At 46.8% G+C, this 26,200-nt stretch overlaps 1 protein-coding gene across 1 annotated transcript in view; it reads left to right on the plus strand.

The window, feature by feature from the left end:
• The first annotated feature begins 2,487 nt into the window (after positions 1 to 2,487).
• LOC120038430 (stAR-related lipid transfer protein 13-like) overlaps positions 2,488 to 26,200 on the plus strand; it is a 29,482-nt gene continuing 5,769 nt past the window's right edge. Inside the window, exons 1-8 of the mRNA XM_038984198.1 lie at positions 2,488 to 2,565; positions 4,732 to 4,795; positions 5,606 to 5,905; positions 17,005 to 18,113; positions 18,247 to 18,417; positions 18,624 to 18,783; positions 20,687 to 20,885; positions 25,758 to 25,971. Of these exons, the coding sequence (XP_038840126.1) occupies positions 4,763 to 4,795; positions 5,606 to 5,905; positions 17,005 to 18,113; positions 18,247 to 18,417; positions 18,624 to 18,783; positions 20,687 to 20,885; positions 25,758 to 25,971 (2,186 nt within the window). The 5' untranslated portion in view covers positions 2,488 to 2,565; positions 4,732 to 4,762. The remainder of the gene's footprint in view (positions 2,566 to 4,731; positions 4,796 to 5,605; positions 5,906 to 17,004; positions 18,114 to 18,246; positions 18,418 to 18,623; positions 18,784 to 20,686; positions 20,886 to 25,757; positions 25,972 to 26,200) is intronic.

Genomic DNA, 26,200 nt, shown 5'->3' on the forward strand with positions numbered 1-26,200 from the left:
CCCTGTAACTTGACAAGATTCGTCTCTCTCTCTGTCTGTCTCTGTCTCTCTCTTCTCTCTCTCCTCTCTCTCTCTCTCTCTCTCTCTCTCTCTCTCTCTCTCTCTCTCTCTCTCTCTCTCTCTGTCTCGTCTCTCTCTCTCTCTCTCTCTCTCTCTGTCTCTCTCTGTCTCTCTCTCTGCGGTTGTTTTGCCACTCTTTCTTCTTCTCCTCTATCGTTCCAGTTAACCCTTTATTATGATCCTTTAAATTCCTCTCTTCCTCCTGAATTCTCTCTCTTAACTCTTTCACTTCCTCTGTCCTTCTTTTCCCCTCTCCACTGTTCTCTAATGCTAGGACTCTCCACTGTTATCTAATGCTAGGACTCTCCACTGTTCTCTATGCTAGGACTCTCCACTGTTCTCTAATGCTAGGACTCTCCACTGTTCTCTAATGCTAGGACTCTCCACTGTTCTCTAATGCTAGGACTCTCCCACTGTTCTCTAATGCTAGGACTCTCCGCTGTTCTCTAATGCTAGGACTCTCCACTGTTCTCTAATGCTAGGACTCTCCACTGTTCTCTATGCTAGGACTCTCCACTGTTCTCTAATGCTAGGACTCTCCACTGTTCTCTAATGCTAGGACTCTCCACTGTTCTCTAATGCTAGGACTCTCCACTGTTCTCTAATGCTAGGACTCTCCACTGTTCTCTAATGCTAGGACTCTCCACTGTTCTCTAATGCTAGGACTCTCCACTGTTCTCTAATGCTAGGACCTCCACTGTTCCTAATGTAGGACTCTCCACTTTCTCTAATGCTAGGACTCTCCACTGTTCTCTAATGCTAGGACTCTCCACTATTGTCTAATGCTAGGACTCTCCCCTGTTCTCTAAGCTAGGACTCTCCACTGTTCTCTAATGCTAGGACTCTCCACTGTTCTCTGATGCTAGGACTCTCCACTGTTATCTAATGCTAGGACTGTCAACTGTTCTCTAATGCTAGGACTCTCCACTGTTCTCTAATGCTAGGAATCTCCACTGTTCTCTAATGCTAGGAATCTCCACTGTTCTCTAATGCTAGGACTCTCCACTGTTCTCTAATGCTAGGACTCTCCACTGTTCTCTAATGCTAGGACTCTCCACTGTTCTCTAATGCTAGGACTCTCCACTGTTATCTAATGCTAGGACTCTCCACTGTTCTAATGCTAGGACTCTCCACTGTTCTCTAATGCTAGGACTCTCCACTGTTCTCTAATGCTAGGACTCTCCACTGTTCTCTAATGCTAGGACTCTCCACTGTTCTCTAATGCTAGGACTCTCCACTGTTATCTAATGCTAGGACTCTCCACTGTTCTCTAATGCTAGGACTCTCCACTGTTCTAATGCTAGGACTCTCCACTGTTCTCTAATGCTAGGACTCTCCACTGTTCTAATGCTAGGACTCTCAACTGTTCTCTAATAGAAAGAGAGAGAGGGAGAGAGAGAGAGGGAAAGAGGGGGAGACAGACAGACAGACAGACAGACAGACAGACAGACAGACAGACAGACAGACAGACAGACAGACAGACAGACAGACAGACAGACAGACAGACAGACCACTCCCCTCCACTCCACTCCACTCCCCTCCCCTCCACTCCACTCCACTCCACTCCACTCCACTCCACTCCACTCCACTCCACTCCAGGAAAGGAAAGGATACTACGGTGAATAGAATCAATCATCAGTCTATACAGTCCACACTAACTAACTAACTAACTAACTAACTAACTAACTAACTAACTAACTAACTAAGCACCACAGTCCCAGAGGGCATTGCGGTTGAGACCGAAGGCAGTGCTCCTGCTGGCATGGGAATAAAGGATTCGTCAGCACAGACGTTAATTAACACACACACCTGTACAACATGCTGTGTCGCTAATCCCACTGAGCTCACGCCAATCGTCTCCTCTCAGAGAGAGAGAGGGAGAGAGAGAGAGAGAGAGAGAGAGAGGGAAAGAGGGGGGACCAGCATTGTGTTTCTGTGGCTTACTGTAGATTCACCCTCTCTCTCCACCACACACACAAACAGAAAAGCATGTACGTATTTAACACTGTGTGTGTGTGTGCGTGTGTGTGTGTGTGTGTGTATTTTTCCAAAGACACTCTGTCATTCCCCCCAGATGAAACTATTTTCAGTGTGGTGGCCTGTAGCCTGTAGCTGTGTTCCAAATGAATGGGACACAGCCATAGTCTGTGAACACTAGCAGTCAGTGACTTCACTGACCTCTAACTATAGTACTGCTGCCGTTTGCTGGAATCTCTCTCTCTCTCTCTCTCTCTCTCTCTCTCTCTCTCTCTCTCTCTCTCTCTCTCTCTCTCTCTCTCTCTCTCTCTCTCTCTCTCTCTCTCTCTCTCTCTCTCTCTCTCTCTCTCTCTCTCTCTCTCTCTCTCTCTCTCTCTCTCTCTCTCTCTCTCTCTCTCTCTCTCTCTCTCTCTCTCTCTCTCTCTCTCTCTCTCTCTCTCTTTCAGACTCCCAGTTTCCTATAGATATCTTGTCAGTGAAGAGGGACCATGACTTCTTGGACAGGGACCTGGTGGAACCGCTGTGTCGGTAAGAGAACACACAAACACAACATTCTGTAGATTACATTACTTAGAACTAACACCATTCTGTAGACTACATTACTTAGAACTAACACCATTCTGTAGACTACATTACTTAGAACTAACACCATTCTGTAGACTACATTACTTAGAACTAACACCATTCTGTAGACTACATTATTTAGAACTAACACCATTCTGTAGACTACATTACTTAGAACTAACACCATTCTGTAGACTACATTACTTAGAACTAACACCATTCTGTAGACTACATTACTTAGAACTAACACCGTTCTGTAGACTACATTACTTAGAACTAACACCATTCTGTAGACTACATTAATTAGAACTAACACCATTCTGTAGACTACATTACTTAGAACTAACACCGTTCTGTAGACTACATTACTTAGAACTAACACCATTCTGTAGACTACATTAATTAGAACTAACACCATTCTGTAGACTACATTAATTAGAACTAACACCATTCTGTAGACTACATTACTTAGAACTAACACCGTTCTGTAGACTACATTACTTAGAACTAACACCATTCTGTAGACTACATTAATTAGAACTAACACCATTCTGTAGACTACATTAATTAGAACTAACACCATTCTGTAGACTACATTACTTAGAACTAACACCATTCTGTAGACTACATTACTTAGAACTAACACCGTTCTGTAGACTACATTACTTAGAACTAACACCATTCTGTAGACTACATTACTTAGAACTAACACCATTCTGTAGACTACGTTACTTAGAACTAACACCGTTCTGTAGACTACATTACTTAGAACTAACACCATTCTGTAGACTACATTAATTAGAACTAACACCATTCTGTAGACTACATTAATTAGAACTAACACCATTTAAGACACAGCGTCAGAGTTCCCATCGGACAGTAGAGGTGATGGTATCAGCAGAACTGTATCTCTCTGTGACCTAACTGTATCTCTCTGTGACCTAACTGTATCTCTCTGTGACCTAACTGTATCTCTCTGTGACCTAACTGTATCTCTCTGTGACCTAACTGTATCTCTCTGTGACATTAGAACTGTATCTCTCTGTGACATTAGAACTGTATCTCTCTGTGACCTAACTGTATCTCTCTGTGACATAACTGTATCTCTCTGTGACCTAACTGTATCTCTCTGTGACCTAACTGTATCTCTCTGTGACCTAACTGTATCTCTCTGTGACATTAGAACTGTATCTCTCTGTGACCTAACTGTATCTCTCTGTGACCTAACTGTATCTCTCTGTGACCTAACTGTATCTCTCTGTGACCTAACTGTATCTCTCTGTGACCTAACTGTATCTCTCTGTGACATAACTGTATCTCTCTGTGACCTAACTGTATCTCTCTGTGACCTAACTGTATCTCTCTGTGACATAACTGTATCTCTCTGTGACCTAACTGTATCTCTCTGTGACCTAACTGTATCTCTCTGTGACCTAATTGTATCTCTCTGTGACCTAACTGTATCTCTCTGTGACCTAACTGTATCTCTCTGTGACATAACTGTATCTCTCTGTGACCTAACTGTATCTCTCTGTGACCTAACTGTATCTCTCTGTGACATAACTGTATCTCTCTGTGACCTAACTGTATCTCTCTGTGACCTAACTGTATCTCTCTGTGACCTAACTGTATCTCTCTGTGACCTAACTGTATCTCTCTGTGACCTAACTGTATCTCTCTGTGACCTAACTGTATCTCTCTGTGACATTAGAACTGTATCTCTCTGTGACATTAGAACTGTATCTCTCTGTGACCTAACTGTATCTCTCTGTGACATTAGAACTGTATCACTCTGTGACATAACTGTATCTCTCTGTGACCTAACTGTATCTCTCTGTGACATTAGAACTGTATCTCTCTGTGACCTAACTGTATCTCTCTGTGACATTAGAACTGTATCACTCTGTGACATAACTGTATCTCTCTGTGACCTAACTGTATCTCTCTGTGACCTAACTGTATCTCTCTGTGACCTAACTGTATCTCTCTGTGACCTAACTGTATCTCTCTGTGACCTAACTGTATCTCTCTGTGACATTAGAACTGTATCTCTCTGTGACCTAACTGTATCTCTCTGTGACCTAACTGTATCTCTCTGTGACCTAACTGTATCTCTCTCGGTTGTTTCAGACGTCTTAACACCCTGAACAAGTGTTTCTCCATGAAACTAGACGTCAGCCACCCCAGGAAGAAAGTAAGTCATCTCTCCATCTTTCCGTCTTTTATTATCTCCAAACCGACATGAATGTCTGGGTAAAAGAGGTGATCTGAATGAATGTCTGGGTAAAAGAGGTGATCTGAATTAATAACAGTTTTGTATGTTTTTTTGTGTCACTGAACCATTGATACGTATGAATCAGAGAATAATGCAAAATGCTGCAGATTCACATTCAGAGGATGCGGGCCTGTACTGTGCATGGTCAGAAAAAAACTAAATATATTCTGCCACCTTGTGGTAAATTATGGATATAGCACCATTCAATGAGCAAAACCAATGTTTTTGATCGCACAGAACTGACTTTGACAATAACATGTTTAAACTCCAGCTATTAAGTGTTTTATGTGACTGGTCTGTTAGGAGAGTAGTTTTATATTGATGGAATGTGGAATGTGTCGGGGGCGGCAGGTAGCCTAGTGGTTAGAGTGTAGAGGAGGCAGGTAGCCTAGTGGTTAGAGTGTAGAGGAGGCAGGTAGCCTAGTGGTTAGAGTGTAGAGGAGGCAGGTAGCCTAGTGGTTAGAGTGTAGAGGAGGCAGGTAGCCTAGTGGTTAGAGTGTAGAGGAAGCAGGTAGCCTAGTGGTTAGAGCGTTGGGCCAGTAACCGAACGGTTGCTAGATCGTATCCCCGAGCTGACGAGGTAAAAATCTGTCGTTCTGCCCCTGAACAAGACAGTTAACCCACCGTTCCTAGGCCGTCATTGTGAATAAGAATTTGTTCTTAACTGACTTGCCTGGTTAAAATAATGTGTTTTGCGGTAGTACAGACCAATATACTCTCTCTCTCCAGACTGATGATTCAGACGACGATGACCCGCTGGCCATCAGTAAGAGATGGACCTTTGAATGGAACAGCCGGCGCTGGTCCCGCCTCCAGGACATGCACTTCCTGCTGGGCTCGCCCAATGAGAGCAGCCCTGAGGGGTGCCAGGGGGAGGGGCGACTGAGGAGCACGGTGAGCAGTGAGAGCGTCCTGACGGACCTGAGCGAACCAGAGATCACGGATATATCCTCTCTGCACAGTCAAGACTCTCTGGGAGCCATGCTTCCTGACTCTTTCTCTATGGCCTCACTGGCAGGACCCTACCAGGTTAGTCTGTCTTCATGTCTGCCTCCCAAATGGCACCTTATTCCCTATGTAGTTGTGGTAGATTTAAAACTTCTTCGGGATCGGTGTCCCTTCCACGGGACGGTTGAGCTAACGTAGGCTAATGCGATTAGCATGAGGTTGTAAGTAACAATAAAAATACCCAGGACATAGACATATCTGATATTGGCAGAAAGCTTAAATTCTTGTTAATCTAACTGCGCTGTCTAATTTACAGTCGCTATTACATTGAAAGAATACCATGCTATTGTTTGAGGAGAGTGACAATTTTGAACATGAAAATATATTAATAAACAAATTAGAGATACATGGTTCGTCTAAAACGAAGTCTAAAACTTTGCACATGCACTGCTGCCATCTAGTGGCCAACATCTAAATTGCACCTGGGCTGGAATAATATATTATGGCCTTTCTCTTGCATTTCAAAGATGATGGTACAAAAAAATACCAAAGAACGGTTGGTTTTTTCTTTGTATTATATTTTACCAGATCTATTGTGTTATATTCTCCTACATTCCTTTCACGTTTCCACAACCTTCAAAGTGTTTCCTTTCAAATGGTATCAAAAATATGCATATCCTTGCTTTAGGGCCTGAGTTACAGGCAGTTCGATTGAGATATCCGTTATTTATATCCGTTATTAGATTGTCATTTTAGGAGAAAATTTAAAAAAATGTCCGGATCGCAGCCATTTTGTTTTGCGTCAAGATTAATAACAGAATGAATTGACATGTGCATTCCCATAATGCACTTTGACCTGACCCTGGTACGGCAACCTGCACATACCAAGACGGAGCCGCTGTTCCTCCCGGAGAAGTCTTGCCAGCTCCAAGACCTCTCCATCACGGTGGACAACTCCCATCTGATGTTCAACCTTCCCATGTTCTCCCATGTCACCCCTGCTCCTCCGTACACTCCGCTGGCTTCCAGTCGAAGCTGGCGTCCACTACAAGACCATGGTGCTTGCCTACAGAGCAGCAAGAGGAACTGTCCCTACCTACCTTCAAGCTATGCTCAAACCCAACATCCTAACTCGAACACTCCGTTCTGCTGGTCTCTTGGCTGTGATAGGTGGTTGTCTCACCTAGCTATCTTAAAAAGAATGCACTACAATAAGGGGCTCTGGATGAGAGCGTCTGCTAAATGACTAACATGTCAATGGAAATGAATGGTCATTGTTAACAATGCATGAAGTTATGTAGGTCAAAACACTACGTCATCCACCTTTTTAAGTCTGAGATACAGTACTGATTCCCAGTAAACGCTCGTACTGTAAGCAACTCAAAGAGTTATGTATCTTTTAAACCTGTAAACATTTTCAATGTGTCAACACTGACATCATATGTTTATTGTGTACTACTGTCTTCTTCACGTCACAACAGTTCTGTCTCTTCAAGTGTCTAATTTTTTATTGTCACGTGCACAAGTACAGTGAAATAGTATTTCTTTACCCAACAATGCAGTAATCAGTATACTGTATAATAGTATAAAATAAATGAAAGTAAAGTTAGAGCTTTAACCCACTCTTATCAGTGTGAATATAAACGTCTTTAACTTCTTTGGGCTGCAGGGGCAGTATTGAGTAGCCTGGATAAAAGGTGCCCATTTCAAACAGCCTCGTACTCAATTCTTGCTCGTACAATATGCATATTATTATTACTATTGGATAGAAAACACTCTCTAGTTTCTAAAACCGTTTGAATTATAACTGTGAGTAAAACAGAACTCATTTTGCAGCAAACTTCCTGACAGGAAGTGGAAAATCTGAAATCGATGCTCTGTTCTAGGGCCTGCCTATAAATGTGCTTGATATGTATTAGTATACATGCACTTCATACGCCTTCCACTAGATGTCAACAGGCAGTGAGAGAAGAAATGGAGTGTATAACTTGATCTGAGGTCGAATAAGAGCTCTTGGCATGACGTGACACCAATTTCCTGTTTTCTGGAACGCGCGAGAAGGGACCGGGTATTGCCTTCTGATAAGCTGTCGTTATAGACGACTAATATCTCCGGCTTTGATTTTATTTGATAAATGTGACAATATCATCGTAAAGTATGTTTTTTCAATATAGTTTTATTAGATTATTGAAATTTTTTCGGGACGTTAGGCGTGTTGCGTTGTCTGCGTTTGTTCACGAAGGAGAGCTTCGCGCCACTTTGCTAGCTTTCCGTGCTAATTGACTGGAGAAGAGGACATTCTAAAACCAAACAACGATTGTTCCCGACAAAGGACCCCTTGTACAACATTCTGATGGAAGATCATCAAAAGTAGGACCCATTTTATGATGCTATTTCATATATCTGTCGAACATGTGTACTATTAGTTTGCGCCCAGATTTTGGGCACTCTCTCGCTATAACGTAAGCTGGATGTCGTAATGAAGTTATTTTTAGAATTCTAACACGGCGATTGCATTAAGAACTAGTGTATCTATCATTTCCTATACAACATGTATTTTTTAGTAACGTTTATGAATAGTTATTTGGTCAGAATAGGTGAGTGTCATAAAAATATCCGGACATTCTGGGAAAAAGATGCTACATTAGCACAATTTATACCCACTGATTTCAGCTATAAATATGCACATTTTCGAACAAAACATAAGTGTATGTATAACCTGATGTTATAGGACTGTCATCTGATGAAGCTTATCAAGGTTAGTCAAAAATTATATATCTTTTGCTGGTTTGTTACGATCGCTAACTTTTGCTGCTGGTAAATGGCTTGTGTTTCTGGCTATTGTGGTAAGCTAATATAATGCTATATTGTGTTTTCGCTGTAAAACACTTAAGAAATCGGAAATATTGGCTGGATTCACAAGATGCTTGTCTTTCATTTGCTGTACACCATGTATTTTTCAGAAATGTTTTATGATGAGTATTTATGTATTTCACGTTGGTGTCTGTAATTACTCTGGCTGCTTCGGTGCTATTTGTGACGGTAGCTGTGATGGTAGCTGCAATGTAAAACTGATTTATACCTCAAATATGCACATTTTTCGAACAAAACATAGATTTATTGTATAACATGTTATAAGACTGTCATCTGATGAAGTTGTTTCTTGGTTAGTTTGGTTGGTTCTTGGTTAGTTAGGTTGGTTTTGTGCATGCTACCTGTGCTGTGAAAAATGTCTGTCCTTTTTTGTATTTGGTGGTGAGCTAACATAAATATACGTGGTGTTTTCGCTGTAAAACATTTTAAAAATCGGACATGTTGGCTGGATTCACAAGATGTTTATCTTTCATTTGCTGTATTGGACTTGTTAATGTGTGAAAGTTAAATATTTCAAAAAAATATATTTTGAATTTCGCGCCCTGCACTTGAGCTGGCTGTTGTCATAAGTGTACCGACATCGGGCTTGCAGCCATAAGAAGTTTTTAAGGGCTGTAATGGTCTGAAGACGCTGTGAGAACAAATGGTACAAGCCGGACTGTTGCATGTCTGCGCTTCAATGTTCTTCTCTCACCTGTTACAGTGTCATTGTCATCATACTCAGACCAAAGCGCAGCGTGGAATCGGTTCGACATCTTTTTATTATAAGAGAACCGAACAAAAAACAATAAAGAATAAACGATACGTGAAGCTCAAGCAGTGCTCACAGGCAACTACACAGAAACAAGATCCCACAAAAACCAGTGGGGAAATGGCTGCCTAAATATGATCCCCAATCAGAGACAACGCTAACCAGCTGCCTCTGATTGGGAACCATACCAGGTCAACAAAGAAATACACACACTAGATTACCAACCCTAGTCACACCCCGACCTAACCAAAATAGAGAATAAAAGGCTCTCTATGGTCAGGGCGTGACAGTACCCCCCCAAAGGTGCGGATTCCGGCCGCAAAACCTGACTTTATAGGGGAGGGTCCGGGTGGGCATCTAGCGTCGGTGGTGGCTCCGGTGCGGGGCGAAGTACCCACCCTGCTTGCGGATCCGCCAGCATCGATGGCGGCTCTGGTGCGGGACTTTGCCCCCGCCCAGACCACGGGTCCGGCCATGGAGCCGGGTAGAACGCCGCAACCGGACTGGGAACCTGCGCCGAGAAAGGCTCCGGCCATGGAGCTGAGTTGGCCGCCGTGCCTGGACTGGGCACCGGCGCAGAGGAAGGCTCCGGCCTTGGAGTGGGACTGGACGCCATGCCTGGACTGGGAACCGGCGCAGAGGAAGGCTCCGGCCTTGGAGCTGGACTGGACACCGTGCCTGGACTGAGCACCGGCGCAAAGGAGGGCTCCGGCCTGTGGACCGTTGTAGGAGGTTCCGAACTGTGGACCGTCGTAGGAGGTTCCGGACTGTGGACCCTTCGTAGGAGGTTCCGGACTGTGGACCGTCGTAGGAGGTTCCGGACTGTGGACCGTCGCAGGAGGTTCCGGACTGTGGACCGTCGCAGGAGGTTCCGGACTGTGGACCGTCGCAGGAGTTTCCGGACTGTGTACCGTTGCCGGAAGCTCCGGACTGTGGACCGTTGCCGGAAGCTCTGGACTGTGAACCGTCGCCGGAAGCTCTGGACTGTGAACCGTCCCCGGAAGCTCTGGACTGTGAACCGTCGCCGGATGCTCTGGACTGGGGACCGTCGCCGGATGTTCTGGACTGGGGACCGTCGCCGGAAGCTGTGGACTGGGGACCGTCGCCGGAAGCTCTGGACTGTGAACCGTCGCCGGATGCTCTGGACTGGGGACCATCGCCGGAAGCTGTGGACTGGGGACCGTCGCCGGAAGCTCTGGACTGTGAACCGTCGCCGGAAGCTCTGGACTGTGAACCGTCGCCGGAAGCTCTGGACTGGGGACCGTCGCCGGATGCTCTGGACTGGGGACCGTCGCCGGAAGCTGTGGACTGGGGACCGTCGCCGGAAGCTTTGGACTGTGAACCGTCGCCGGATGCTCTGGACTGGGAACCGTCGCCAGAAGCTCTGGACTGTGAATGCGCACTGGAGGCCTAGTGCGTGGAGCCGGTTCAGGGGGCACCGGACTGGTGACACGCACTTCAGGGCGAGTGCGAGGAGCAGGCACAGGACATACCGGACTGGGGATGCGCACTGGAGGCCAGATGCGTGAAACCGGTGCAGATGATACCGGACTGGTGTCACGCTCCTCAGCACGCCTGTGCTGCAGCACTCTCATCGCTACCACCTCTCTCCGGAATCTCTCATTGAATTCCTCCTTCGACTCCCTGACTGGCTCTGGTTCAACCCTCGGCTCCGCTGACCACCCCGTGTGCCCCCCCCAAAAAAAGAAATGTGGGCTGTCTTTTGGGCTTTCTATGTGGCCGCGAACCCCGGCGTCGTCGCTGTCCTCCCTTCTCTCCTTGCGTCTGCTTCCATGGAAGGCTTTCGTCTCCTGCCATATTTTCCTCCCAAGTCCAGGATGTCCTCTCCTCCTTTATCTCCTCCCAAGCCCAGGATACCTTCTTCACCCGGGCACGCTGCTTGGTCCTGTCGTGGTGGGATCTTCTGTCACGATCGTCGTTGTAATCATACTCAAACCAAAGCGCAGTGTGGAATCAGTTCGACATCTTTTTATTATAAGAGAACCGAACAAAAAACAATAAAGAATAAACGATACGTGAAGCTCAAGCAGTGCTCACAGGTAACTACACAGAAACAAGATCCCACAAAACACAGTGGGGAAATGGCTGCCTAAATATGATCCCAAATCAGAGACAACGCTAAACAGCTGCCTCTGATTGGGAACCATACCAGGCCAACAAAGAAATACACACACTAGATTACCCACCCTAGTCACACCCTGACCTAACGAAAATAGAGAGTAAAAGGCTCTCTATGGTCAGGGCGTGACAGTTTTGTCCTACATTGAACCCTGATCGTCAGTCATGTCAGTTGTTTGTACGATACTGGACCTGTCTGTTGTGTGACAAACCCAAGCTTTTGTCATGCCATTTTTTAAAATTATATCTGAACATACCTCTCTACCAGCCGTCTTAACATACCTCTCTGCCAGCCAGTCTGAACATACCTCTCTGCCAGCCAGTCTGAACATACCTCTCTGCCAGCCAGTCTGAACATACCTCTCTGCCAGCCAGTCTGAACATACCTCTCTGCCAGCCAGTCTGAACATACCTCTCTGCCAGCCAGTCTGAACATACCTCTCTGCCAGCCAGTCTGAACATACCTCTGTGCCAGCCAGTCTGAACATACCTCTCTGCCAGCCAGTCTGAACATACCTCTCTACCAGCCAGTCTGAACATACCTCTCTGCCAGCCAGTCTGAACATACCTCTCTGCCAGCCAGTCTGAACATACCTCTCTGCCAGCCAGTCTGAACATACCTCTCTGCCAGCCAGTCTGAACGGACCTCTCTGCCAGCCAGTCTGAACATACCTCTCTGCCAGCCAGTCTGAACATACCTCTCTGCCAGCCAGTCTGAACATACCTCTCTGCCAGCCAGTCTGAACATACCTCTCTGCCAGCCAGTCTGAACATACCTCTCTGCCAGCCAGTCTGAACATACCTCTCTGCCAGCCAGTCTGAATCTGGGTGTCCAGGCGCGATGATGGAGTGCAGGATTCCGTTTATGTTTATGTTTATTTAACCTTCATTCAACCTTTATTTAACCTTTATTTAACCTTTATTTAACTAGTCAAGTCAGTTAAAAACAAATTCTTATTTTACAATGACTCCGGCCAAACCCGGACAACGCTGGGCCAATTGTGCACCGCCCTATAGGACCCCAGATCTAGGCCGGTTGTGACACAGCCTGGAATGGAACCAGGGTCTGTAGTGACGCCTCTAACACTGAGATGCAGTGCCTTAGACCACTGTGATACAGCCTGGAATTGAACCAGGGTCTGTAGTGACTCCTCTAGCCCTGAGATGCAGTGCCTTCGACCGCTGTGATACAGCCTGGAATGGAACCAGGGTCTGTAGTGACTCCTCTAGCACTGAGATGCAGTGCCTTCGACCGCTGTGATACAGCCTGGAATGGAACCAGGGTCTGTAGTGACTCCTCTAGCACTGAGATGCAGTGCCTTCGACCGCTGTGATACAGCCTGGAATGGAACCAGGGTCTGTAGTGACTCCTCTAACACAGAGATGCAGTGCCTTAGACCACTGTGATACAGCCTGGAATGGAACCAGGGTCTGTAGTGACTCCTCTAACACTGAGATGCAGGGTCTTAGACTGCTGTGATACAGCCTGGAATGGAACCAGGGCCTGTAGTGACTCCTCTAACACTGAGATGCAGGGTCTTAGACCGCTGTGATACAGCCTGGAATGGAACCATGGTCTGTAGTGACACCTCTAACACTGAGATGCAGTCCCTTAGACCACTGTGATACAGCCTGGAATGGAACCAGGGTCTGTAGTGACTCCTCTAACACTGAGATGCAGGGTCTTAGACCGCTGTGATACAGCCTGGAATGGAACCAGGGTCTGTAGTGACACCTCTAACACTGAGATGCAGTGCCTTCGACCGCTGTGATTCAGCCTGGAATGGAACCAGGGTCTGTAGTGACTCCTCTAACACTGAGATGCAGTGCCTTAGAACACTGTGATACAGCCTGGAATGGAACCAGGGTCTGTAGTGACACCTCTAACACTGAGATGCAGTGCCTTAGAACACTGTGATAGAGCCTGGAATGGAACCAGGGTCTGTAGTGACACCTCTAACACTGAGATGCAGTGCCTTAGACCGCTGTGATACAGCCTGGAATGGAACCAGGGTCTGTAGTGACTCCTCTAACACTGAGATGCAGGGTCTTAGACCGCTGCACCACTCAGGAGCCCCTCTGAAGTGATTTGTGACATTCTGAACACTTCTAACTATTTAGAAGTGTGAGTCAACCACTATCATACACATGTTGTTTTGAAATGGGCCTGCAAAGCCTGTGTAAACCTTTCCAACACTCACCAGGGAACTCCCAGGATGCAACGGGACCTGTCATTGTGTTTCCTGATCCACTCCATTATAAACGTCTCCACTTCTCCGTAAAGGGTTTGGGACACTATTTGCCAGTGCTTCCATTTCCACAATACCCTGATGTCCTGTGAGAATTTATTTTAGCGCTGCCCTTCACAGTTTTGTTGGAAATATTACTCTAGTGTCCCAGAAGACACAACCTTGTTCCGCTGACAGCTCTCCTCTGTGTGTAGAATGATTTCATGTTTTCTTCAAGGCCAACCCTCAGTGATGTATTTGAAGACTTTTGTGAGCTCGCTGTCCGTGCGTGTTGCTCTGGCTACTTGTTTAGCGTTCAGTGGTGCTTCCTGGAAGTTCTCTGTTCGGCTTCCTGGAAGTTCTCTGTTAGCTTCCTGGAAGTGCTCTGTTCTGCTTCCTGGAAGTGCTCTGTTCTGCTTCCTGGAAGTGCTCTGTTCTGCTTCCTGGAAGTGCTCTGTTAGCATCCTGGAAGTTCTCTGTTAGCTTCCTGGAAGTTCTCTGTTCAGCTTCCTGGAAGTTCTCTGTTAGCTTCCTGGAAGTGATCTGTCAGCAGTGTGTGGATGTGAGCCGACATTGCCTCGGCTCTGGCATCACTGGTCTCAGTGATAAACCATCAGCGTTGCTGTGAGGTTCTGATTTGCGATAAGCAAATCTACCCACAATACCCCATAATGACAAAGCAAAAACAGGTTTTTAGAAATGTTTGAAAATGTATTCAACGTTTAAAAACAGAAAAACCTTATTTACATAAGTATTCAGATCCTTTTCTATGAGACTCAAAATTGAGCTCAGCTGCGTCTTGGTTTCCATTGATCATCCTTGAGATGTTTCTACAACTTGATCGGAGTCCATCTGTGGTAAATTCAATTGATTGGACATGATTTAGAAAGGCACACACCTGTCTATATAAGGTCCCACTGTTGACAGTGCATGTCAGAGCAAAAACCAAGCCATGAGCTCAAAGGAATTGTCCGTAGAGCTCTGAGACAGGATTGTGTCGAGGCAGAGAACTGGGGAAGGGTACCAAAAAATGTCTGCAGCATTGATGGTCCCCAAGAACACAGTGGCCTCTAACATTCTTAAATGGAAGAAGTTTGGAACCACCAAGACTCTTCCGAGAGCTGGCCGCCCGGTCAGGGATGTGACCAAGAACCAGATGGTCACTCTGACAGAGCTCCACAGTTCCTTTGTGGAGATGGGAGAACCTTCCAAAAGGACAACCATCTCTGCAGCACTCCACCAGTCAGGCCTTTATGGTATAGTGGCCAGACGGAAGCCACTTCTCAGTAAAAGGCACATGACATTCCATTTGGAGTTTGCCAAAAGTCACCTATAGGCTCTCAGACCATGAGAAACAAGATTCTCTGGTCTGATATAATCAATATTGAACTATTTGGTCTGAATGCCGAGCGTCACGTCTGGAGGAAACCTGGCACCATCCCTACGGTGAAGCATGGTGGTGGCAGCATTATGCTGTGGGGATGTTTTTCAGCAGCAGGGACTGGGAGACTAGTCAGGATCGAGGGAATGATGAACGGAGCAAAGTACAGAGAGGTACTTGATGAAAACCTGCTCAAGAGCTCTCAGGACCTCAGACTGCTGCGAAGGTTCACCTTCCAACAGCACAACGACCCTAAGCACACAGCCAAGACAGCGCAGGAGTGGCTTTGGGACAAGTCTCTGAATGTTCTTGAGTGGCCCAGCCGGACTTGAACCCAATCGAACATCTCTGGAGAGACCTGAAAATAGCTGTGCAGCGACACTCCCCATCCAACCTGACAGAACTTGAGAGGATCTGCAGAGAAGAATGGGAGAAACTCCCCAAATACAGGTGTGCCAAGATTGTAGCGTCCTACCCAAGAAGACTTGAGGCTGTAATCTCTGCCAAAAGGTGTTTCTACAAAGTACTGAATAAAGGGTCTGAATACTTATGTAAAGGTAATATTTTAGTTAATTTTTAATACATTAGCAAAAACACATTTAAACCTGATATTTGCTTTGTCATTATGGGGTATTGTGTGTAGATTAATGAGGAAAAATAACAATTGAATCCATTTTAGAATAAGTCTGTCACGTAACAAAATGTGGGAAAAATCAACAGGTCTGAATACTTTCACAATGCACTGTATACAAGAGTTACCGGTACAGAGTCAATGTGCGTGTGTTCAGGTTAGTTGAGGTAATTGATATAATATGTACATGTAGGTAGAGGTAAAGTGACTATGCACAGATAATAAACAGCAAGTAGCAGCTGTGTAAAAACGGGGGTCAATGCAAATAGTCCGGGTTGCCAATCAGTAAGAGTCTGCAAGCCCTGCCACGTCCGACGAGCGTCAGAGCCGGTGTAGTAGGATTCAATCTTAGTCCTGTATTGATGCTTTGCCTGTTTGATGGTTTGTCAGACATTTCTTATAAGCATGCCCAGATTAATAGACATTTACATTTTTGTCATTTAGCAGACGCTCTTATCCAGAGCGAATTACAGTAGTAAAGTCATACATTTTCATTAATACTGGTCCCCCGTGGGTATTGAACCCACTACCCTGGCATTGCTAGTGCCATGCTCTATCAACTAAGCCCCACGGGACCTCATTGGTTAATGACGTGGAAACAACGTTGATTCAACCGGTGTGTGCCCAGTTGGTTGTTGTCTTCCCATAGGGCTGCCTATTCCCTATGTAGTACACTACTGTTGACCAGGGCCTATAGGGCTCCCTATTCCCTATGTAGTGCACTACTGTTGACCAGGGCCCATAGGGCTCCCTATTCCCTATGTAGTGCACTACTGTTGACCAGGGCCCATAGGGCTCACTATTCCCTATGTAGTACACTACTGTTGACCAGGGCCCATAGGGCTGCCTATTCCCTATGTAGTACACTACTGTTGACCAGGGCCCATAGGGCTCCCTATTCCCTATGTAGTACACTACTTAGTAGGGAATAGTGTGCCATTTGGAACACTCGTTTGCCTTTGTTTTGCTGATTTTAATGTGTTATTTTATTGTGTTAATTTAATGTTTTATTTTAATGTGTTATCTTATTGTGTTAATTAATGTGTTATTTTATAGTTTTTTAAAGCTTTTTTATTGATATTGCTGATGTGTTTTATGTGAAGTGACTTTAGGAGTTTTGAAAAGCACAAAATAGATCAAATAAATGATTTTTATTGATGTATTTTTTATTTCCAGCCCCCAGGAGACCTGTCCCACTACAACTCTCTACCAATCAAAAGTAGCCGTCACGGCCAGGGTGGGCGGAGTCCGGCAAAGGCCTTCCTGCGTCGCATGGAGATGATGCGTACCTGGGGGCCGTCCTCCAAGAGGAAGTCAGGAAGTGGACGGGCGCCGCTCGTCATCAGTGGGCCGGTCCTACATGGGGAGGAGCCCCAGGCGTTACAGACACTCCACTGTGTTCCCATCAATCAATCAGAGGACAGTCCTCATCCTCCCCACCAATCAGACGACAACTCGTCCCGTATCGCTCTCGGCAACGGCAGCAAGGGCCAATCGGTGACGAGCGGTGTGAGCTCCATGCGCCCCTGTGTGAGGGAGTCTGTCTCCAAGCCAAAAAGAGGAAGTATGTACCTGGAAGACATGGAGCTGCTCTCTGGCGCCCCCCATGTTTGGAGGACTGAAGCACAACAGAGCCCGTTCAGCAGGAACCACTTCCGCTCCTATGAGGACCTGCTGGTCCACATCCCCAAGAACCACAAACCAGGCACCTTCCCCAAAGCCTTGTCTATAGAGAGTCTAGCCACAGCCACCAACCACCAGCACCAGACCCCCTCTCCCTCCCCACTCCACCGCAGCAAAGGCTCCCCCTGGGCGGGTACGGCTCTGTCCAAGAAGCCTCCCTGTCCTGGAGCTCCGCGGGGCAGCAGGGTGAGTGTGTATGACAACGTCCCCGGGTCTCACCTGTACGCGTCCACAGGTGACCTGCTGGATGTGGACCGAGACGATCACCTGTTCCCCCACCTGGATGACATCATCAGTCACATCAGCGGCCTGCAGCAGATCGTAGACCACTGGAGTCGCAGTGTGCTGCCGGAGGGTGGCGTGGGGGAGGAGGGGGAGGCAGGGGAGGGAAAGAGGGGTGAGGATGAGGGGGAGGGAGAGGGGAGGACCACACCCAGTGAGGGGGAGGGAGAGGGGAGGACCACACCCAGTGAGGGGGATGGAGAGGGGAGGACCATGCCCAGTGAGGGGGAGAGAGACGGGGTCTCCCTGACTGACATGGAGTCTACAGGGACCAGAGAGAGGAGAGACTCTGGAGTGGGAGCTTCCCTTACCAGACCACGGTGAGTCTCTCTAATGTAACTTGTATGTATCCTGGTCAGTCTCTCTGGTCAGTCTCTCTGGTCAGTCTCTGAGTCTTTTGTCTTTCATTTCTCTCTCTCTCTCCCCCCTCCCTCCCTCCCTTCCTCCCTCCAGTCTGCGGTGGCCGAGCTTCCGCCTCTCTGACCGTCTGCGCCAATCAGGCTCCGCGCTGCAGATCAGTAGCCAATCAGCAGGCCAGCTCAGCCTGCTCCAGAAGTTCTCTCTGCTCCGACTCACAGCCATCATGGAGAATTACTCCATGTCTAACAAACACGGCTGGACCTGGTAGGTACACACGCACGCACTCATACACGCACGCACGCACGCACGCACGCACACACACAAACACACACACACACACACACACACACACACACACACACACACACACACACACACACACACACACACACACACACACACACACACACACACACACACACACACACACACACACACACACAGTCACCTCCTCTACTTTCTCTCTCCAGGTCTGTCCCTAAGTTTATGAAGCGTTTGAAGGTCCCTGACTACAGAGAGAGGAGCGTGTTTGGTGTTCCCCTCATCGTTCACACACAGCGCTGTGGTTACCCTCTACCTCTTTGTCTACAGCAGGCCCTGAGGCATCTCAGGATGCACTGCCTTGACCAGGTACACACACACACACACACACACACACACACACACACACACACACACACACACACACACACACACACACACACACACACACACACACACACACACACACACACACACACACACACACACACACACACACACTCAAATAGTTGTGTAAGTCAATCAAATGTATTATTTATAGCCCGTCTTACATCAGCTGATATCTCAAAGTGCTGTACAGAAACCCAGCCTAAAACCCCAAACAGCAAGCAATGCAGGTGTAGAAGCACGGTGGCTAGGAAAAACTCCCTAGAAAGGCCAGAACCTAGGAAGAAACCTAGAGAGGAACCAGGCTATGAGGGGTGGCCAGTCCTCTTCTGGCTGTGCTGGGTGGAGGTTATAAGAGTACGTGGCCATTAAGGCCAGATTGTTCATCAATATGTTCAGACGTTCATAGATGACCAGCAGGGTCAAATAATAATCACAGTGATTGTAGAGGGTGCAACAGGTCAGCACCTCAGGAGTAAATGTCAGTTGGCTTTTCATAGCCGATCATTCAGAGGTCGAGACAGCAGGTGCCGTAGAGAGAGAGAGAGAGAGAGAGTACAAAACAGCAGGTCTGTTTGTTGAGGGTGCAACTGGTCAGCACCTCAGGAGTAAATGTCATTTGGCTTTTCATAGCCAATCGTTCAGAGTATCTCTACCGCTCCTGCTGTCTCTAGAGAGTTGATAACAGCAGGTCTGGGACAGGTAGCACGTCCGGTGAACAGGTCAGGGTTCCATAGCTGCAGGCAGAACAGTTGAAACTGGAGCAGCAGCATGGCCAAGTGGACTGGGGACAGCGAGGAGTCATCAGGCCAGGTAGTCCTGAGGCATGGTCCTAGGGCTCAGGTCCTCTGGGAGAGAGAGAGAATTAGAGGGAGCATACTTAAATTCACACAGGACACCAGATAAGACAGGAGAATTACACCATAGACTATTGCAGCATAGATACTGGAGACAGACGGGGGGGTTGAGGAACACTGTGGCCCCGTCCGACGATACCCCCGGACAGGGCCAACCAGGCAGGAAATAACCCCACCCACTTTGCCAAAGCACAGCCCCCACACCACTAGAGGGATATCAACAGACCATCAACTTGCTACCCTGAGACAAGGCTGAGTATAGCCTACGAACATCTCCTCCACCGCACGAGACTTAGGTGTGAAGGTGTGAAATCTCGTATATGGGCATTGAGACAGTAGTGTAACTCTTTCCCTCTGCTCCTCTCTCCTTCTCTCCTTCTCTCCTTCTTTCCTCTCTCCTTCTCTCCCTCTCTCCCTCTACTCCTCTCTCCTTCTCTCCCTCTCTCCCTCTCTCCTTCTCTCCCTCTCTCCCTCTCTCCCTCTACTCCTCTCTCCCACTCTCCCTCTACTCCTCTCTCCCTCTACTCCTCTCTCCCTCTACTCCTCTCTCGCTCTCTCCCTCTACTCCTCTCTCCCACTCTCTCTCTCCCACTCTTGCGCTACTCCTCTCTCGCTCTCTCCCTCTACTCCTCTCTCCCTCTACTCCTCTCTCCCTCTACTCCTCTCTCCCACTCTCTCTCTCCCTCCCTCTCTCCCTCTACTCCTCTCTCCCACTCTCTCTCTACTCCTCTCTCGCTCTCTCCCTCTACTCCTCTCTCCCACTCTCTCTCTCCCTCTCTCCCTCTACTCCTCTCTCGCTCTTTCCCTCTACTCCTCTCTCGCTCTCTCCCTCTACTCCTCTCTCCTACTCTCTCTCTCCCTCTTTCCCTCTACTCCTCTCTCCCACTCTCCCTCTCCCTCTTTTCCTCTACTCCTCTCTCCCACTCTCCCTCTCCCTCTTTTCCTCTACTCCTCTCTCCCATTCTCCCACTCTCCCTCTCTCCCCATCTCTCCCCTTATCCCTCTCTCTCCCCTTCTCCCTCTCCTAGGTGGGTCTGTTCCGTAAATCTGGTGTGAAGTCTCGTATCCAGGCGTTGAGACAGGAGTGTGAGACCTGTCCTGACAGTGTGTGTTACGAGGACCAGTCAGCGTACGACGTAGCAGACATGGTGAAACAGTTCTACAGAGACCTTCCTGAACCTCTGCTGACGAGCAAGCTGGGAGAGACCTTCCTGCATATATACCAGTGTAAGAACACACACAAACTGACGTACATGGACACACACTCATGGAAGCGTGCACAGAGGCGGCAGGTAGCCTAGTGGTCAGAGCGGTGGACCGGTAACTGAAAGGTTGCAAGATCGAATCCCCGAGCTGACATGGTAGAAATCTGTCATTCTGCCCCTGAACAAGACAGTTAACCCACTGTTCCTAGACTGTCAATGTAAATAAGAATTTGTTCTTAACTGATTTGTCTAGTTAATTAAAGGTAAAATATATATTTCTTTTTTTAAACACCCTCTTAATCCAGAACTTTTCTACTTTCAGCTCAAATATGATTTGTTCACGTGGGTCGCAAAAAGCTAAACTAGCATGACACAAGCTAAGTGAAATGTAAAAGACTTTGAAAATCAAAACCTTGGTGTACACTCAGTGCTCCGTTTACATTTCACAGAGATACAGGAATGAATATGAAAAGCGTATACTAAAATATGAAAATACTACATGTCATGTCTCAGAATTGATATGCATTTTACCTCTATATTGTTTTATGTCCTGCGGATTCAAGAAGAAAGCTGACAAGTTCAACAGGAAAGTGAACCTGTCAGGTAGCCAGTAGCCTTAATCTAGCGTAACCTAGCTGAGTTCAACAGGAAAGTGAGCCTGTCAGGTAGCCAGTAGTCTTAATCTAGCGTAACCTAGCTGAGTTCAACAGGAAAGTGAACCTGTCAGGTAGCCAGTAGCCTTAATCTAGCGTAACCTAGCTGAGTTCAACAGGAAAGTGAGCCTGTCAGGTAGCCAGTAGCCTTAATCTAGCGTAACCTAGCTGAGTTCAACAGGAAAGTGAGCCTGACAGGTAGCCAGTAGCCTTAATCTAGCGTAACCTAGCTGAGTTCAACAGGAAAGTGAGCCTGTCAGGTAGCCAGTAGCCTTAATCTAGCGTAACCTAGCTGAGTTCAACAGGAAAGTGAACCTGTCAGGTAGCCAGTAGCCTTAATCTAGCGTAACCTAGCTGAGTTCAACAGGAAAGTGAGCCTGTCAGGTAGCCAGTAGCCTTAATCTAGCGTAACCTAGCTGAGTTCAACAGGAAAGTGAGCCTGTCAGGTAGCCAGTAGCCTTAATCTAGCGTAACCTAGCTGAGTTCATCAGGAAAGTGAGCCTGACAGGTAGCCAGTAGCCTTAATCTAGCGTAACCTAGCTGAGTTCAACAGGAAAGTGAGCCTGTCAGGTAGCCAGTAGCCTTAATCTAGCGTAACCTAGCTGAGTTCAACAGGAAAGTGAGCCTGTCAGGTAGCCAGTAGCCTTAATCTAGCGTAACCTAGCTGAGTTCAACAGGAAAGTGAGCCTGACAGGTAGCCAGTAGCCTTAATCTAGCGTAATTAGCTGAGTTCAACAGGAAAGTGTGCCTGACAGGTAGCCAGTAGCCTTAATCTAGCGTAACCTAGCTGAGTTCAACAGGAAAGTGAGCCTGACAGGTAGCCAGTAGCCTTAATCTAGCGTAACCTAGCTGAGTTCAACAGGAAAGTGAACCTGTCAGGTAGCCAGTAGCCTTAATCTAGCGTAACCTAGCTGAGTTCAACAGGAAAGTGAACCTGTCAGGTAGCCAGTAGCCTTAATCTAGCGTAACCTAGCTGAGTTCAACAGGAAAGTGAACCTGACAGGTAGCCAGTAGTCTTAATCTAGCGTAACCTAGCTGAGTTCAACAGGAAAGTGAGCCTGACAGGTAGCCAGTAGTCTTAATCTAGCGTAACCTAGCTGAGTTCAACAGGAAAGTGAACCTGTCAGGTAGCCAGTAGCCTTAATCTAGCGTAACCTAGCTGAGTTCAACAGGAAAGTGAACCTGTCAGGTAGCCAGTAGCCTTAATCTAGCGTAACCTAGCTGAGTTCAACAGGAAAGTGAACCTGTCAGGTAGCCAGTAGCCTTAATCTAGCGTAACCTAGCTGAGTTCAACAGGAAAGTGAGCCTGACAGGTAGCCAGTAGCCTTAATCTAGCGTAACCTAGCTGAGTTCAACAGGAAAGTGAGCCTGACAGGTAGCCAGTAGTCTTAATCTAGCGTAACCTAGCTGAGTTCAACAGGAAAGTGAGCCTGACAGGTAGCCAGTAGCCTTAATCTAGCGTAACCTAGCTGAGTTCAACAGGAAAGTGAACCTGTCAGGTAGCCAGTAGCCTTAATCTAGCGTAACCTAGCTGAGTTCAACAGGAAAGTGAGCCTGACAGGTAGCCAGTAGCCTTAATCTAGCGTAATTAGCTGAGTTCAACAGGAAAGTGTGCCTGACAGGTAGCCAGTAGCCTTAATCTAGCGTAACCTAGCTGAGTTCAACAGGAAAGTGAGCCTGACAGGTAGCCAGTAGCCTTAATCTAGCGTAACCTAGCTGAGTTCAACAGGAAAGTGAACCTGTCAGGTAGCCAGTAGCCTTAATCTAGCGTAACCTAGCTGAGTTCAACAGGAAAGTGAGCCTGACAGGTAGCCAGTAGCCTTAATCTAGCGTAATTAGCTGAGTTCAACAGGAAAGTGTGCCTGACAGGTAGCCAGTAGCCTTAATCTAGCGTAACCTAGCTGAGTTCAACAGGAAAGTGAGCCTGACAGGTAGCCAGTAGCCTTAATCTAGCGTAACCTAGCTGAGTTCAACAGGAAAGTGAGCCTGACAGGTAGCCAGTAGACTTATTCTAGCGTAACCTAGCTGAGTTCAACAGGAAAGTGAGCCTGACAGGTAGCCAGTAGTCTTAATCTAGCGTAACCTAGCTGAGTTCAACAGGAAAGTGAGCCTGACAGGTAGCCAGTAGCCTTAATCTAGCGTAACCTAGCTGAGTTCAACAGGAAAGTGAGCCTGACAGGTAGCCAGTAGCCTTAATCTAGCATAATTAGCTGAGTTCAACAGGAAAGTGAGCCTGACAGGTAGCCAGTAGCCTTAATCTAGCGTAATTAGCTGAGTTCAACAGGAAAGTGAGCCTTGCAGGTAGCCAGTAGCCTTAATCTAGCGTAACCTAGCTGAGTTCAACAGGAAAGTGAGCCTGTCAGGTAGCCAGTAGCCTTAATCTAGCGTAACCTAGCTGAGTTCAACAGGAAAGTGAGCCTTGCAGGTAGCCAGTACTTTATTGACATGGCAAGTTCATTATTACTTACATTGTCAAAGTATACATATCGAAAAATAAAAATCAAATATATATGTATATATATACAAAATATATATATATATTTATATATAAATAAATGGTGGGACCAACAGCAATAATAATAGTAGTAGTGGACATGGGATTACCATTACAACAACTACAACAGCAATATTAATCAGAACAACAATACATTAAAGCAATGGTAGTAGACCAGTCTCAACATGACTGGGAAGACACATGACCTGGTAGTAGACCAGTGTCAACATGACTGAGAAGACACATGACCTGGTAGTAGACCAGTGTCAACATGACTGAGAAGACACATGACCTGGTAGTAGACCAGTGTCAACCTAACTGAGAAGACACATGACCTGGCAGTAGACCAGTGTCAACATGACTGAGAAGACACATGACCTGGTAGTAGACCAGTGTCAACCTAACTGAGAAGACACATGACCTGGTAGTAGACCAGTGTCAACCTAACTGAGAAGACACATGACCTGGTAGTAGACCAGTGTCAACATGACTGAGAAGACACATGACCTGGTATGAAAGACAAAACAAAACAAGATGGGAAATATTATCAACATTACTTTGCACTTTTCACTGGCTGTCCCTCAGGTTGTGGCAGGAGGACACATATTTGGCTGCCAAAACTGCACATTTTGGCTTTTCACCCAATAAATATTCGATTTTTTCTTCATCTTTTATAGTTTCAAATTATTTGTATTGAATTATAATTTTGGGAAAGAAATATGCTCTTAGGTCTGAGTATTTGTCACAGTGTAATAGGAAATGCAGCTCTGTCTCTACTTCTCCCCTGGAGCAGAGTGAGCACAGCCTGTCCTCTCTGGGCAGCCAGGTTTGTCTGTAACGACCGGTCTCTATAGCCAGACTGTGCTCACTGAGTCTGTACCTAGTCAGTGTTTTCCTCAGTTTTCTATCAGTCACAGTGGTCAGATAGTCTGCCACCATGTACTGTCTGTTTAGAGACAAATAGCATTGAAGTTTACTTTGATTTTTTGTGGTGTCTTTCCAATAGGTGATGTATTTTTCTTTTTGTTTTGTGATGATTTGGTTGGGCCAGATTTTCTGAGTGCTGTCCTGAGGCTCTATGGGGTTGGTTTGTGTTGGTGAACTGAGCCTCAGAACCAGCTGGCTGAGTGCTGTCCTGAGGCTCTATGGGGTTGGTTTGGGTTGGTGAACTGAGCCTCAGAACCAGCTGGCTGAGTGCTGTCCTGAGGCTCTATGGGGTTGGTTTGGGTTGGTGAACTGAGCCTCAGAACCAGCTGGCTGAGTGCTGTCCTGAGGCTCTATGGGGTTGGTTTGGGTTGGTGAACTGAGCCTCAGAACCAGCTGGCTGAGGGGACTCTTCTCTGGTTTCATCTCTTGACATTGTAGAGCTGTGTGATGGAATGTTTTGGGGTCACTTGTTTTTAGATGGTTGTAAAATTTGATGGCTCTTTTTTCTATTCGAATGAGGAGGGGGTATTGGCCCAATTCTGCCCTACATGCGTTATTTGGAGTTTTTCTTTGTACTTGCAATACAGTCTTGCAAAACTCTGCATGCAATATTTCAATTGGATGTTTGTCCCATTTAGTAAATTCATTATTAGAGAGTGGACCCCATACTTCGCTGCCATATAGAGCAATTGGTTCTATAACTTATATAAATTTTGATGTTCCTTTTAATGGCATAGAATGCTCTTCTTGCTCTCTCTCTCTCTCTCTCTCTCTCTCTCTCTCTCTCTCTCTCTCTCTCTCTCTCTCTCTCTCCCTGTAGATGTCCCTAAGGAGCAGAGGTTGCAGGCCGTGAGGGCGGCCATCTTGCTGATGTCAGACGAGAACAGGGAAGTGCTCCAGACGTTGCTCTGCTTCCTGCGTGATGTCACTTCCTGTGTAGAGGAGAACCAGATGACCCCTATGAACCTGGCTGTGTGTCTGGGCCCCTCCCTGTTCCACCTCAACATACTGAAGAATGACAACCTGTCCCCCAGGTACACACACACACACACACACACACACACACACACACACACACACACACACACACACACACACACACACACACACACACACACACACACACACACACACACACACACACACACACACACACACACAGAACATCTGCTGACCTGTACTGCATTAACAATGTGGTTTAGTTTTGGGCCTCCCCTCTGCTACCATGTCACTAACTCCTCCCCTCAGTCACTAACTCCTCCC

This window comes from Salvelinus namaycush, unplaced genomic scaffold (genome assembly GCF_016432855.1).
Source record: "Salvelinus namaycush isolate Seneca unplaced genomic scaffold, SaNama_1.0 Scaffold220, whole genome shotgun sequence".
Lineage (NCBI taxonomy): Eukaryota > Metazoa > Chordata > Actinopteri > Salmoniformes > Salmonidae > Salvelinus > Salvelinus namaycush.